Genomic DNA, 16,771 nt, shown 5'->3' on the forward strand with positions numbered 1-16,771 from the left:
AGGAGGGCTTAGGCTGAATCCTGTGGCCCATTGGCTAATGTAACCCCCAATCAAACATAACCTTGTATAATAGTAGCGATGGGGAAATGAGTTATAAAATCCTTTCCTTGAGTCTTTCCTTGAAAAGGCTGGACATTATAAAATAAGCAGCGGTTTCTAAGATGCTTTTAAAAAAAAGGTTTCTAGGGATTAAGTTCTAGAATGTACTAGCTAAACCCAAATTCTATACCGAGGAAAGCTGAGTCTGTGATTGAACAGTTTATATAAGAGTGGCATAGCATTCTCTTTCTGTTAGCTCTGCATGAGGGCTGTGGAGAAATGCTGGTCTGGTCTGTGTCCTGAGATTTCATTAGACGTTGCCCATATGTTTTCAGCAGCTGAGAGGAAGTTAGGAAGATCCATCTTTTGATGATGTACATCGGCCTTCCCCAGTCTGCTGGCCTCCAGATATGTTTGGACTACAACTTCCATTGACCCCAGCCATTGTTGGAGGTGATGGGATTTGTAGTCCAAGCACATCTGGAGAGCAGCAGGCTGTGGTGAGGCTAATATATAGAAAATATGGAATTCTGTCAAAGTATTAAATAATAAATACTATTGATTGTTAGTTATTTTTTAATATTGTGTTTTTGGATGTTGTTATCCACCTTGGGCATTATTTTGTAGTGAAAAGATGGGAGTTTCCTTAAATACATTTTAAAAGAACCTGATTTGCAATTGTGCGAGTTGCAGGCAATTGAGATCAATGTCTCAAATCAATGCCTAATGGATTTCTATCTAATGGAATGTACCAGCTCTAAAACTGGTGCAGTAATTCCTTATTAGGTTTCAACCCAGCACCAAAGTCAGAGTGAGGAATGACTGAACTTAATGCAATTAAACTGGTTTAAGAGCAAATCATAGAATCATAGAATAGCAGAGTTGGAAGGGGCCTACAAGGCCATCGAGTCCAACCCCCTGCTCAATGCAGGAATCCACCCTAAAACGGCTTAACACTGCAATCCTGTGCATATTTACCTGGGAGTAAGCCCCACTCAGCTCAGGGAAATTTACTTCTGAGTAAGCATGTGTTTGCATTGTGCTGTGAATAGTTTATCTGTGGCAATGGTATTTGTTTGTCATTGTCAACAATGAGAGGTTTAAAGGTTTTAATATTCATAAACTGCCAAGACAGCTTTGGCCATTGGGGAGTATAGAAATGTAATGAATGAGGTATTTTGGACTTCAACTCCTGATCATTGGTCATTGGCAGGGGCTTCTAGGAGTTGTCCAAATTGTCTGGAGATCTACCTTCTACCCAGTCCTGGTCTACTTTAACTGCCAGCACTTCTCTAGCTTCTCGGGCAGAGGTCTTTCCCAGATCTGCTACCTGAGATCCTTGATCCCTAGATAAATCTGAGAACTTACACATGTGAGCACATTGTTTCCACTGACCTCTGGCCTCACAAAAGACTCACATTAATTCTGGACTTGTGATCCAGGTTACATTAGAGAAACATCCTGTCTCATAGTTTTATGTGTCTGCTGGTCTTGAAATCCTACCTTAGTAAGAAATTCATTAGATATTTCTGGTCAGGCTGCCACCTTTCAGCCTCACTTCTCCTATTTGTAAAGTAAGATTCTTTAATAATAAATATCTCTTGAGATGAGTAAGATTGTAAAGTGCTGGATGTTCTTCTGCCAGAATGCTTGCCAATATCCCATGATTCTCATTTCTTGAGAATCTCATGATTCTCATTCCTTTTAATAGTGGAATTTGGACCTTTGAAAACATTAGTTCCAATCAATGGAAACGTTTACAGGGGTTCTAGCAGCTGCCATCTGTTCTTCTAATCAGTTTGCATTTCACCTCAGTGACAATTTTAGGAATTATCATATCCTTGAGCAAAGTGATCTTTTCATCTCCTGTGAACATATTGTTCCTTTTAACAACAAACTCTGAATTGCGAATAGGAAGGATTAAGTAAAGCCCATTGTGTGCTTAATTGTCTAATTTGATGCTTTCTTCTTCTGGCATTTTGGGAATAAAAACACTTGCGCAGCAAACTTTCAAATCCAACCGACTTTTGTTCTGTTTCCTCCTCCCCCTCCCCTCTCTTAGGCAGAAAGATTCGGAGATTCCTTTGTATTTGAAGGCATGTTGAGTGAACAAGTGAAGAGTGAAATTCATCAGTCTGTGAGTCATGTCCTTTTTAGCTAGTGTGCTTTGGCCTAATGATTCAAAGCTGTGCCCACTTTACTGTAGCAGTAATAATACAATCGGGTGCCCTGATTTGCATGATCACCACAGCTTAAACAAGCTATAGTGGCTTGTTTAAGTCCTGGTGTGTGCTAGGTGCCATTTGCCTAATTACCTGGCCAAGTGCTGCTTGTCATGTCATTTGAACTCGGGCAGCATGGCTTGTTTGAAGTGAAAACATTCTTCAAATGACCCAGCAACAGGCCATGGGTTATTTGAGGGTTGCTTCTCTGTCAAACAAGCCATGCCACCTCTGTTTGGATGGCTGTGCCTGGGTGAGTAAGTGGCACCTGGCATGCATCATGGCTTAAACAAGCCACCATAGTTTGTTCATGCAAAGTCAGTCATTATTATAATTAACTATGAGGACAGCATTAGTGCTGTGAAATAGTGCACTATACTTGTCCTTGAGCTCTCGAAGAATAGAAGATGTAAGAAATGATCTGGGCTGGATACATAAGTCATACTTAAAGTAGACCCATTTAAATCAGTGGGTCTTACATTAGTAATGACTTTACTAACCTCCCTAAATCTAAACACATGACAAAACAAAGAACAGAAAAGAAAGAAGTGGAGTGGGTGGGAAGAGGCAGAAATATTATAAAGTTCTCTAATGATATAATGTCATGCTTCAGGATATTCCCTCCAGTTTTTTGAAGGTGTCTAGGAACCCACAATGCTAAATTGATCCACGTTAGATACTAAAACATGCAAGGCTCACACTCATAGGCTGTGCCTATTTTTGTAATTTGGGAATGGCTACATTACTGTTTTTTATTCTGTTGATACACATTGACCTGTTGCTCATGTACAGAAAACCCAAAGTATGGGTTGTTGTTGAATTGCAGGTTGTTGTTACATGTGAATCCTGAACTATGGTTCAACTATGGGTTGTTACCTATGAATAACTCAGAGTTTACAACCCATGAACAACCTAGGAAGAGATTATTAACAAGCCATAGTTAAACCATAGTGCAGGTTTCATATGTAATGACAACCCACAATTAAGTGATAACCCCTAGATTTGGTTGACGTGACACAGCGTGTTCATCAGGAGTTGTTTCTCCCATGATGAGATATGATGTGTGCTAGGTGCTTGCAGGCAACATTTGGAAAATGCAACCTTGTCATGTCATGCAAACACGGCCATCAAGAGTTATTTGAGGTTTAAACAACCTTTTGTATAATCCTTGGTGACTGGGATTTGTACAACATACAACCCTGTTGAGGGTTGCATAGTCAAAATGTCACCCTCACATCCTGCAGCTCATTGTGGGTTAAACAGCCCACAGTGAACCATAGCGTGTCATGCAAACCAAATCATACTCTGGTTTGGCATGACATGCGAACCAGGCCATTGGGAAGCCAACCACCACATCTCCTTCCACATTTTACCGGTATATTAGAACAAGGCCAAACACTACCTGGTAGATTTGTATCTACAAACATGTAATGTGGGAACAGGCCCTTTGGCACTGAAAAAACAGAACCAAGCTTTTGCAGATGGTGATTGTTACACACACACACACACACACACACACACACACACACACAGAGTTGTAGGGAGAATAAGGCTTATATTTGTACCCAAAATTATGTAGCTGTTGCACCGTTATGGGGCAAGAGAACAGTGTTTCGCAGTGCTGTGTAGATTCTGTTCCCCCTCCCTCTGTTTTGCTACTTTTTCCCGCTGAGGAATACACTGTGCTGAGAGGGGAAGCAACATATTAATTTTACCTTAAACATAGGTAGGGGGGCACTTGTGGGTTTTCAGTTGCCTTTTGAGCAGACAGTTGGAGGACGGCGCCAGGTGACTTTGTGTTTTCGTACCTAATCAGTTTAAATTTCACAGAAGTGATTCATCTTGCTATGTTCCCACTGTGCTCCCAAAGGAAAATGTTATGCATTGGAGCATTAATAGCGCACGCTAGAGCACTCTGTGTGGGGGACTTGGAGGTGCAATTAGACTCTGCAGGCTTTATTCTTTCTTTTTGAAGAAACCGGATGCTGTGGATAAAAGGGGAGGGAGGGCGCGTAATGGGCCCGTGAAGCCGCAGTTTAGAAACTGATGGGGGCGTTCGAATCTGACGTGACGCATGTGGCAAAACAAAACCCTCCCCCTCCCCCAGTCTCTTCTGAGAAAATGGTCCATGCTTTTAACATTGACACACCGTGAGAAGGTATACAACCTGCACCTTTTCTTGGCCTACTTTAAATTCAGAAATGTGAAAAAATGCTATCTTAAACCAAACCTGAAAACAAAGTAAGTTTAAGAAAACTGATGCAAACAATATATCAAATTTAGGTATAACTATACTTATTACAATAAAATCATATTAGTAGAAAATATTTTAATCGTAAAGCAAATACATACATTTAAAATTTAAACAGAATAGTCCACATACATCAAACTTTAAACAAAAATCCCCAAACGTGTTTTAACCATACAGGTCTTCATCAGTGGGAAAAGGATATGTGGATTTTTAATTTTTTTTTTACAAATATTAAAAACAACTTTTTGTGCCCCAGATATTGGGAGTTTCTATCGGACCCAAAGTTGGCTCTTATAAATCTTCAAACTTGTAACAAGGAAGATGGGGGACTAGATACTCCCTCCTGTCTTCAAGAGCTTGGCTCCCAAGTAATATCTAGTTGCATAAGTGATGTCTCAAATGAACAGGTATATGCAAACTATGCAAAATATGTCTAAGTACACTGCTGTACCGACTGCACCACACTGACTCTCATAGTTGCATGAACTCATAGGAGGACGAGGACCACATGGGCTTGTAATATGTTTTTAATGCAGAATTCCCCAACCTGGTGCCTTCTGGACATCTTGGATTACAACTTCCATCACCCCTAGCCAGCATGATCATCAGCCTTCCACTGATGGGAATTGTAGCCAACCCATCTGGAGGGCACCAAGCTGGGGAAGACTGTTTTAATGTATCTGGAGCAGGCTTACAAGCTGACCCATTGAATTCAGAAGTGGGGATTGATACAAAGGGCAGTATTGCAGTGGTTGGGGAGGGGGTAGATAGCATTTGACTTAATGAAACAATCCACTGGGGGTGGGGGGCAGGGAAGCTTTTGTGTCTCCCTGAAAATTTTGCCTTGCTTTTTTTTAGCATCATTTCCCCCCCTCTCAAAGGAATTGTGATGCTTGGCGTGGAAGTCGAAATGCTCTAAATAACCCCCACCCATCCCCAGGGGTTTATTTACATGCCCCAAAACATCAACACACATGTGAAATACCAATACAAAACCTTGCAGCGAGATTCAGGGCATCCAGCATTCCCATAGAGAGCTTTGCAGGAAATGCTTTTTAAAAAACATGTGCTGTTTTCACAGCCTGTGCCTCTTCTACCCCGAGTCAAATGGCAGAATGCCAATTCTTAAAGCCACTGTCCCGTGTGTCATGGGCCTTGGCCTAACTCAGAAGCACTGTCCCTGATGCTTGCCTCGGAGGCGAGTTGGAGCTGGCCGGTGGCCCAAAGTGTGGAGGTCCGCTGCTTCCTTTCAGAGATTTCCCCTATTTGGTTAGAGTAAATTTTAGAGGACTATCCTTTGCCTTGTTTTTCAGTATGTATTATTAGGACATCCTGGCATGCAGAACATCATCTGGGTAGGCATGGAAAAATGATATTATTCTGATTACTTTGGCCAGCAGCCTAGTGATGCAAGGACTTGCTTTTCTTGTGGCTTGGCATTCTTAGCCGGTTATTTAACGGTTTCGCCAAAAGTGTTTCCCCCACTTCAAATATGGAAGCTGTGATAAATAAACCTGAGAATAAAATAACATCTGGAAGAATGCTTGCTGTTTTGGTTTAAAGATCTCTTTCGATTTAAAGAACTGAATCCAATGTGGTTTTGTTGCTCGTTTACAAGCCATAAGCCACCAGCTTTATGTGATTCAAGATGGGTCCCGTTTCTGCCCACCCCACCCCACCCCTTCGGTAAAAGCTGGATGGTTTTGGCAAGGTCAGGCTGATGAATTCCTAGGATTGACATCCAGTCTTTATGGACGTAGCCACTGACACCATCTAAGGAACTACTGAGGGTCAAACCGAAAAGATTGATTTGTGCAAGGATCATGCTCTTGAGTGTGGGAATTCAGTCCAGCAGGCATGCAAGATTCATTTTGTTTGGCACTGGGTGATCAGTTGAAGAATTACAAAGCACAAAGATACGACAAATGAGGAGCAAAGAAGGGCCGATCTGAGACGAGGGATCTGTTTCTGTTTCTCAGAACATTATGAAATGGTGCTGCCCAAGCTTACTAAATCTTCTGATCTCCATTCAGCCTGGAAACTTGTCAGGTGTACACTCTCCCTGTGCTGTTACTTCCCTACTTGCTGAGTTTCTGTGTGCCCACGCTTGTGCACAAATGCACATTTCTCCATGATGGCTGTTGCTCAACTTCTCCTGCTCTACTTCATGTTGGGACAGCAGTCATCAGAGAACTCTTTTTAGTGAAACACCTCCATGTCTCTTTGTATGGGGTCCTGGCTTCACACTTCAGGAAATCCCAATTTTTTTACTATTGCTGTCAGGCCTTGCTTGTGGGCTCCTAGCAGTCATTTTGTTGGCCACTGTGGAAAGCAGCATGCTGGGCTTTGTCGATCCTCCTGTAGCTGGAGCAGTGGCCTGTGTGCTATATCCTCTTGCCTTTATGTGGCACTTCGTGCAGCTGTAACAAAGGGGCCACTTGGCTTTCTCCCGCACTGGTGCTTCATTTTCCCTGCCCCGATCTTTGGAGGGGGGTGAAATGTGCTCCTCGGTGGTTTCTAGCTCAGGGCAGGGGTGTGGGTTGCATTCTCTTGGTGAAACCTGTGACATGTGGTTGCTGTGCGCTCCTTGCCTACTTCTCAGCAGCAGAAGAGAAGGTCCTCTGGGTAATGGTTGTCAGCCTTATTTTGGCTGACTGAAGTAGCTTCTTCCCAGAGGACCTGAGTGTGCGGGGCGGATTGTACGGGAGAAGGCGATCCTGCAGGTAGCCTGGACCCAATGAATGATGACTACAGAAAAGGAAGTGGACACAATCTCCTGTGTGGATTTGAACCAGTGAGTGTTTGTGCCTGAGTCAGCACCTGAGGACTCCCTTAGTTGGCTGCTGCCTGGTTCTGGGTATTTTTTCTGCGTTGGGGTTGTGATGATATGACGGACATACCCCTGGCTTGGCCAGCATAGAATGGCTTCCAAAGTGTGGGTGTTGTCATCCTGGCTCCTAATTAGTGAGCTTGGGCAGTGTTTCCAGGGATGTGGGGAGAGGTCATCTGTGGTTTGTCTGCCATTTGTCCCTTCTTTTCGAAGCCTTCTTTTCTAAGCCTTTCCAATACTTTTCTCTTCTCCCAGGCATTTTAACAGCATTTAACAACATTAAGTTTGTTTTTAATGGACCCCAGAATAGTTGTTTTTAAATGGATACTGTTGTTTTTATACTGTTTTTATGTTTTTTTAAATTTTTGTATACTTTTAATGTTTCCTATTTTTAATTGTTGTAAACCGCCCAGAGAGCTTCGGCTGTGGGGCGGTATATAAATGTAATAAATAAATATAGTGGTTGTTCCACCAGAATAGTGGTGGTTCTCTTGGCACCCAGCATAATTAGTACATAGGACTGCTGTGTAAGTTTTTGTGAACCGCCCAGAGAGCTTTGGCTATTCGACTGTATAGAAATGAAATAAATAAATAAATAAATTCTGTTGGAAAAGCCTCTTCTGCAGAGGTTAGCACAACCAAATCTGCCTGTTGTCCTTTCTTCTTTGTCTGGAGCCTTGACAAGCATGTCCCTTTTGGCATTATTTGCATTGCTATGTTTCTGTACAATCCGTGGCAGCTGTTTTCAACCTATATGCAATGGAGGTGGATTGTTGAGCAGAATTAGGTCATTCCAGTACAGTTTTCGATGTACTTGCAAAACAGAACAGCTTAGTTGGAGAAAACTGGTTCAGGTGAGCACCTTCTGGACACTCACTTTTTGTTTAGCAGAGTTCATGTGTTTAAGCCTGTGCCTTTCTGATCAGGAATGTCTAATACACTGATGTGGGCAGGGAATCCATCATGGGACAGGTGGGATGGGAGGGCTGAGTGATTATTGTGATTTATTTTGCCATTCTCTGAGAGTGGCAAAATAAATCAAGCCTATAATCCTAAGATTCGTTGTGACACCAGATGTCTTGAGACATTGGGTCGGGCAGTAGTAATTGGATGGGCTATATCAATTCAGGCTGCCGGAAGAGTAAAACTGAAATAAAATAGCTGGCAGGTCCATCGATAGCCACAAAGTGTCAGGGAAGCTTTGTAGGTATGTGGGATGAGATGTCAGACGATCTCATTTCTTTTGGGGTCAGAGATGGAATAGAGGTCGACAACGAAAAAGACAGACAGGTGCTTGTTGGGTTGTTGTCCTACGGATGGGACTTGGATAATGTAGTGCTGAGGGACTTCTCATGATAGGAAGCATGTTTTGAGTAGAGAAAGCCAAGTGACGGTGCAGTGTAGGAAATGAGGAGCAAAGGGTAGTAGTCTGTGTGGGTGGCACAGGCACCCGCAGCTGAGTTTTGCTAGTGGCAACAAGTTTTTGTCATGTCACCATAATTTTGAGTAACTTAAAGTCTGACATTATGCTTATTTATTTATTTATTTATTTATTTATTGCATTTATATCCCACCGTTTTTCCTCCCAAGGAACCCAAGGCAGTGTATATAATCCTCCTCCTCCTCTCCATTTTATCCTCACAACAACAACCCTGTCAGGTGGGTTGGGCTGAGAGTCTGTGATTGGCCCAAAGTCACCCAGTGGGTTTCCATGGCCGAGTGGGGACTAGAACCCGGATCTCCCGACTCCCAGTCTGACACTTTAGCCACTACACCACACTGGCTCTATGCTTGACATGGAATGTTGCTCCCAGGTTTCTGTAGTACAGAAAGTGCTGAACAGAAGTCAAGTGAGCTGTGCCTCCCCCAACAGCAGTTTTCCTGTCGTTCTAGAATCCCCCTTTCCTCTTATTTTTTATTTTCATTTTTGAAGTTGTGCATCCACCTATTCAAGATGCAGGTAATCATGATGAGTGATTATCTGCATCTTGAATAGTGGCTTAAACTCTTCAGCAGCTAATGCAACTGAGAGAATACAGGGGTGGGGGTCTTGCATACTGTCTCTGGCCCACTACCAGGTGCATTCAATGCCAACTGCATCTTCAGAATTATTTTTAAGAGTAGCACTACTGCCCCCCCCCATCACACACACACCCAAGAGTATGTTGTAGTAACTCTACAAGGTATTGAAATGATGAGCAACTGGAAGTTCCTTGTTTCCTAGTAAGGTGATATTTAATTTATAATTGAGAAATTGAGATGGCTGCTCTATGGGTATTCGGGAGCAAGACTGGAAGAAGCCGTAGAGCACATGATTTGCATGCCGAAGGTCCCGGGTTCAATCCCTGGCATCTCCAGGGAGGTCTGGAGAAACCCCTGCCTGAAACCCTGGAGAGCTGCTGCCAGTCAGTGTTGACAATACAGGGCTAGATGGCCCAACCATCTGACTTCGTATGGGGCACCTCCCTATGTCTAAGAGCATAGCCAGACTGCAAACCTTCTCATTTAGCAAGGTATGAGATCTTCCGCAAAACAGGCAGTCTTCCTATCACCATATATCTGTTTTACTTAGCTTGAGTTTGCTCCTCCTCCGTAACAGGCTCCACCAGCCACTAATTCAGAAGCGAGGCTGCTGATTTTGGATTTGATGAAAATGAAACTCTGTGTGTGTTTAATGATACACTTGAAACTGAGCATAAAAACCCCACAACCTTAGCTGCAGAGGGTTTCCTTAGCTGCATTGCCTTTGGAGAAGAGAGGAGCATCTTCCCCCAAGAGTGAATAATAATTCCGTCCATGAAAGAGACCAGTCTGATTTAATCAGACTTAAGAGCCCTGCTGGAGCACACCAAAGCCTTATCTATACCAGCATCCTGTTTCCCACAGTGGTCAGACAGATGCCTCTAGGAAGTTGAAAAACACCAGTGCTCTTGCCTGGGCCTCTCCAAGCATTCTGTCTCCACCCTTGGGTAGCAATGACTGAAACTGATATGGGTAATTGTCGGGAACAGTGCTAGCTTGCCTCAGCTGTAACATCTAAGTTGGTATGCTTGTGGGTGGATGACTTTATCTGCAAAATACGTTATATAAATACAAGTCCAGGCTTCATCTTGTTCATTGGGTGGGCTACTTTTAGTGTGTAACGTTGAATACAATAGTCAGTAAGAGCATGCAGCAGAATTGACTTCAGTTAATTGAGCATAAGAAATCTAGAGCATTCTAACAAGTGGGATAGGTAGAAGAGGCATCTCACTTTTTGCATTTAAAAGCTGGCAAAATGATGCCTAAGTGGTTTTGCTTTCTACAATTCGCAATACCCAATATTAGAAGATGCAACTTCCGTTTCATTGGGTTAATTTTCAGTATGAGTTAATATGCCAGGGACTTTGAGGTCAGAGTGAGAAGGTTTAATGAGAAGGTTGGATGTTGTTCCCTCCAGCCCATGTCTGAGCTTCACAGTGTCCTATATGTGTCTTCTCGGAAATAAGCCCCATTGAGTTAAATGGGCCTTAGTTCCAGGTAAGTGGGTATATGCCTTGCTGCTCAGGCATTTTCCACCCATCCCTCTCACAATGAATTAAAACAAATTCATCAAACTGATTAAGGGAGATCCCAGTTTGGGCCAGTCACTTCTGCACATGGCGAGTGAAAAGAAGGAACTGGTGGGTTTTCATATGCCTGCCTGCCTACTTGATGCTCACTTCTGATCTCACTGTGCATAAGAGGGTGGAGTGGATTGGGTTGGTGGGAGAAGAATAATGTTCAACCAGTCCTTAAATGTACCTCTCTTTGGTTTTCAAACATTAGCTGGTATGTATCATTTGGGTGCTATTGTGAGTTAAGGGTAGTAATAAAAAACAAGTAGCTCTCTTTAAATGGACATTTTCAGCTTCAAATCTGGAGCAATTTCCACTTTTGGAACAGACATGCTTGCCTAAGGGAATTGGAATTATTTCCATGATTTTGTAAACAACTACTATGTAAACAGCCTCAAAACAAATGCATCCCAGTGCTATTCTGTTCCTCTGTTAATGCAGGAACATGACAACATAGGATTAGGCAAAACTGGACCTGGCAAAATTAATGACTTAGTAATGGTATGATAATGGGGCTGAAACTTTTTGTGTAGTTTATAAGCTCTTCCTTTTGCAGAGAAGAAGCTTGAACATGCAACTATGGCACGTATCCTGAAATCTGTGGTGGTGGTGGTGGTGGGAGAAACTAGATTACATATATTTTAACTACTTATATATCACTTTTAAATGAGCAAAGTGGGTATTCTCCCCAGAACTCTGTGCATTGGTGATTGTTATTTTCCATTTTATTGATGGATCAAGATAATGAGGTCACCTAAAATCCCTATGGTTTAAGTGGGGTGAGATTCTAGGTCTCTCAGGATTGTTCCAAATGTTATATTGGCAGCAAACCTGTGTTGCAACCTGACTCTCTGACTAGCATATTTGTATGACACCAATGTTTGCTACATTCACAATTTTAAGTTTTTGATTACACACCAAAGATATCTTTCCCTTTTTTATTGTGAATATCAACAATCAAAACAAAATACATCGTGAAAACTGGGAGGGGGGGAGACTATACGTTGTGTATATAGAAGAATGATCATTTCCATCATATGAACTGTCCCCCCCCCCAAAAAAAGGGGGGGAGTTATACAAAGGTTTCAAGAAAAGCAGACCAAATATCTGTATATTTGTCCACTAGCAAGTTGTGTCTATATAACACCAAAGATATTTTAAATATACACCTGAAAACATACTGGTCTGATTGACACATAATGAGAAGCCGCTGTGAGTGAATTTCCTCACGTGGCTTCTTGTTGTGGGAGTGACTGCCATGCAGCGGGGGCACATTGTAACTTCTTATTACGTGCAAACGCAGTGAGGTTGGGTTGTTGGTATGGTTGACAAACCACCCCAACAATTCACCCTTGCCACGTTTGCATGTAACAAGACGCCACCGCAGCAGCTTGGATTGCCAACCTGGTGCCTGTGAGTGCTACAACCCACCATGGCTATTAAGCCACAGTGGGCTGAAGTGATTGTGCGAACCAGGTCACTGTTTTAGCGGCCCTCAGTTCCAAGGCAAATAGTTTAAGTGCTAGAGGGCATTGATTCCTTCATTAAGTTTTAGTCAGTGTCTTCTAATTTTTCTATTCAAGTATGTTGATTTCTCATTTTTGTAACAGTTGAGGGGGGGGGGGGGGAGAAAAAGCCAGAGTCCTAATTCTAACTGAAAAGGCACCACCACAAGTAGAAGATAATAAAGGACATTATCAGATTAAGTATCATGTTACAGAAGCAAACAGCCTCTCCACCAGTACTTTCCCTCATTGCAATCATTTTACTGAGAGGAAAATGTGAGCTTTTAAACATGTTTCAGTAAGCAAAGCCTGTGCAAACTGGCCTTCGAAAGACTTCAGAAATAATTAAAGGTCTTGCTGTAACACAGTGCCAGGGTTATTCAAGGACAGATTGAGCTGTACTCCATAATAAACTCAGTATCAACAGCAGAATGTCATTTTATTTAGAAGGCTTCCCTTGTAGACATGCATCGTATGGTATAATCTGTTACCTGAACCCCGGTTATTTAGAAATCCTTGCACCTAAAACTACCGTTATCAGCTTCTGGCCTTGTGTCAGTATAACCTTATAAAAAGGAAGCTTCTCCTTGTCCAAATTTCTGCCTATTTGGCTGTCTTATTCAGCTACCTGGGTGCACTTTATTAAATGCTTGTCCACTAGTCACTTCTAATGTGATACACCTTGCTAGCTACTGGTATGTCTAGTGTCACACACTAATCTGCATTATCTGTGTGTCTAACACAGTTGTAGAAGCCCCTCTTTCATTTTATTCTCATAACAACCCTGTGAGGTAGGAAAGTGATTGGCGTAAGGGCACTAATGAGCTTTGCAGCTGAGTAGGGATTTAAACATAGTTCTTTCCAGTCAAATCTAAGATGCATTATTATATCATTCCAACTTTTTCTCTATAGTAGAGCATTCAGCCTTGCCCAGAAAGTGAATTTTATATTACCCCAGTTTAATAGGCTTTGGTACATTGAGACATTCGCATAGGTGTTTGCTGTTTTTATTTATTTAAAATGTTATTTTCAACAAGCCACTCATAGCAGCTTACAGCAATAAAGGGTATGTACAATAAATCCCTATCCACCAAATGTATTAAACAGCCATCAGTAAAAAGCAGCAATTCATAAAAGTCAAAAGGTGAAACAAAGTGGAGGCATACAGAAAATGATCTTTTCCTATTTATAATGAAAGAAAAGAAAGAATCAGTGATTCATAACCTGGTAGGGCTTGGCAAATCTCAACTAAAAGGCCTTTCCACAGGGTGGGTGCCTCCACCAAAAAGGCCCCTTCCTTGCTGCCTCTTGCCAGGTCTCAGATGGCCAAGGAATCAAGAGAAATGGCACAAATGATGAGCAGTGAAAGTAGGATGGGACATGCTGGAGAAGGCGAGAATCTCCCAATGAAGAGAATTAACCAGCTAGTACTGTATTATCTTTTGAGTCTCACCCACATTTAGGTCCACTTCGTTTTCCTGTAATGCATCTGTTGTGGTTCCAACCTAAAATGGGGAAGTTGGGAGGCACTGATGGCAAATGTTGTGCCACCCTCCGCCTCTTGCGTGCACAAACACGCACAACACACACACTGTTTATACTGTGTCTGGCTTTGACTTTATAACTGTTTGGTGTTTTGCTGCCATCTTTAAGGCATTTTGTAACTTCAGCAAATAGATTGGTTTTACAGAAATGTAAGATTCTTATGATTCAACAGCCAGGGATTTTAAAAATACCGACATTTTAAAGGAAGCTTGGCTGTGACCTCATGACTTGGCAAGACTGATGCATTGTAGGCAGATCTCTTTGCAAATGAAGTGGTGTGGCTATTCTTAAGTAACGATGATGTTCTTTTTGTAATCTGATCAAACACACAAGAATACATAACAACCGTTTTTCAATTGGTGGTTTCTGCATGGGAAATCTTTGTATTTGCAATTATGCAAGCATTTTCCTCTGAGATCTTGATCCTGTGTCCTTTAGTGGAATAGGATTCAATTGTGGAAAGTCTGCCAAGAAACAAACAGAGGCAGGACTTGGTTTGAGCCAGGGCTGAGTAGCAGAATGCTCTTAGTGACTGGTCTCAGCCCTGGAATATATAGGAGGGCATAAGAGGGTGTATTTGACAGTAAGAGATCTTAAAATGCCTGGGAGATCAAAACTTAGCCTGGCACTGAAAGGGCAACTATGTGGGGACCTAGCAAGCTTCCCTGGGAAGAGCATTTCATAGCTGTGGACATGGAAAAGTCTCTCTCTCTCTCTCTCTCTCTCTCTCTCTCTCTCTCTCCTTCATTGCCGCCTTCTGACGAGCGCAATATACACATAGCATCTGGTCTCAGTTAAAACTCAGCTTAATTTCCCAGACCATCTTCAAATGCATTCTGATAGACGATGCGTTACAGTAAACAAACAGGAAGTCACTAGAGCATTCATCACTACAGGCAGGCAATTCTCCTATAGGTAGAGTTGTAGCTTGGATACCAGGCTAAGCTGGTAAAATGCACTTCAAGCCACACCGAGGTGACCACTTGAGCCTCTAATGAGAATGCCTGATCCAAGAGCACCCCCAAGTGCCTGTTCCTTCAGGGGAAAATGCAACCTTTTCCAGAACAGGTTGAACCTTACACAACCAAACTGAAAAACTACCTACTAACAGTGACTCTTACTTGTCTGGATTGAGCCTCATTCCGTCCATTACTGTGGCTGATAGGACTAAGAATTTTGTTAGCACTGTCAAAGGGGTGCAGTGGAGGGAAGTCTCTGGAGAGTGATCAGATCAGCATTGAGCATTCATAATTTGGACAAATACAGGAAGTGCAAGTGAGTTATGCTTCCTGTATTTATGCATATTATAAACTTTCAAAGCCATTCAAAAAGTGCAGAGTAAAGAACGGTTTTAAGCAAGCTTTAAGTATAGCATACATTGGTTTTCTTTGGAGGGGGAGTAGTTTCAATCTCATGACCCATGGATCCCCTCTAAGAATAGGCAATCATAATGAAGTCATTCCTTTTCCTTCTAATTTACCATCTGTGTTTCTATCACTACTCTTTTCTTTTCAATCATATTGCTTCCTCTGTATAGAACAAATTGCATTTGATCCGAAGCATGAGAATACTGGGTGTTAGAAACCAATTAAGCTCCTTAGCTGTAAGGAAAGGATTGTGGTATTAAATGATCTGGGGCTCTTATATCTCTTATCTAATTAGCACAAAGACTAATTAGATTTATAGCAATTAGAAGCTTTACAACATTCTGCATATTTTGGGGGAAGGATGTAAGTTTTGAGCTACGGACTTATTTTTGGAATGAGTTGCTTGAAAAATATATAGAAGATGTTAATAAAAAAAGTGACTTAACACGCACTTGGAGGCTTTAATTTAGAAGCTGTGGTGGTGATTCTATAAAGACAGGGCTACTGTTTCTGTGAATCATACATAGAAATGATGCAGACAGGTCCTTTGTTATCTGAACTAAATGACAGCCATTTTCTTTTTATTATCATGCAGAATACGGACTGTCCTTCATTGCAGACTCTTTAGCTGTGAAGCATTTCCTAATGGGTAGTGGTGGGAAGAGAGGGCTCTAGGGAATTGAGATTCTCTTATTTAAAACAAATATTCTACGAAGAATTTTATGAAAATGGATATTAGCCATGACAGCTTCCAGCTAGAACAGGGAACTTTTGGGGCTGTGTATTGCTGCCCTGTGCAGCAAACCATTGAGTTGCATGTTGCAGCATCTGCCAGGCTTAGTACTATCAGACCCTGAGCTGACTTCGCCTACCTAGGTTGGTCATCGGATCCTGCAGACAGAAAGGACTGCTGTTTACTCTGCTGCAGACTTAGTGAGCTGATGTATGACTAACCGTTGGAGTACACACCAACTCATGCCGGTAGTGAATATGTTTGGCCTTCTGCTGCATCACCTTAGCTTTTCCTCAAACATCGTGTAACAGCATTACTGGGTCTTGGGTATCAGTGGGTTATTAACCATACAGGGCATGAGAGAAGCAATGAGAAGCTGGACAAGCAGCAGTTGTAAATTTGGTCCAATGTAGTCTTTTCAGACCGGAAAGATTAATCCATTAGAGCATATTCCCAAGAGAGCAGCTGGCTTCCCCATCACTTGTTTGATTCAAACTATACTTACTGAGGTAATTTTGAAAGGTAATCTTGCTCCACATTCCTCCTTATACCTTGGCTAGAACGGAGGGGGCAGGGAGCAGCACTTTCTCTGTTGTAGCACCCACTCTCAAGACTTTCCTCCCTAGAAGATCATGTTGGCTTCCTCACTATAAATCAGTCCAGACCTGAGGCCCACCTCAGAC

At 42.2% G+C, this 16,771-nt stretch overlaps 1 protein-coding gene across 1 annotated transcript in view; it reads left to right on the forward strand.

The window, feature by feature from the left end:
- The window catches only part of SUMF1 (sulfatase modifying factor 1), a 68,143-nt gene that overhangs the window by 13,923 nt on the left and 37,449 nt on the right, over positions 1-16,771 (forward strand). Inside the window, exon 3 of the mRNA XM_063121678.1 lies at positions 2,102-2,176. Within this exon, the coding sequence (XP_062977748.1) occupies positions 2,102-2,176 (75 nt within the window). The remainder of the gene's footprint in view (positions 1-2,101; positions 2,177-16,771) is intronic.

The sequence above is a fragment of the Elgaria multicarinata genome, chromosome 3 (assembly GCF_023053635.1).
Source record: "Elgaria multicarinata webbii isolate HBS135686 ecotype San Diego chromosome 3, rElgMul1.1.pri, whole genome shotgun sequence".
NCBI lineage: Eukaryota > Metazoa > Chordata > Lepidosauria > Squamata > Anguidae > Elgaria > Elgaria multicarinata.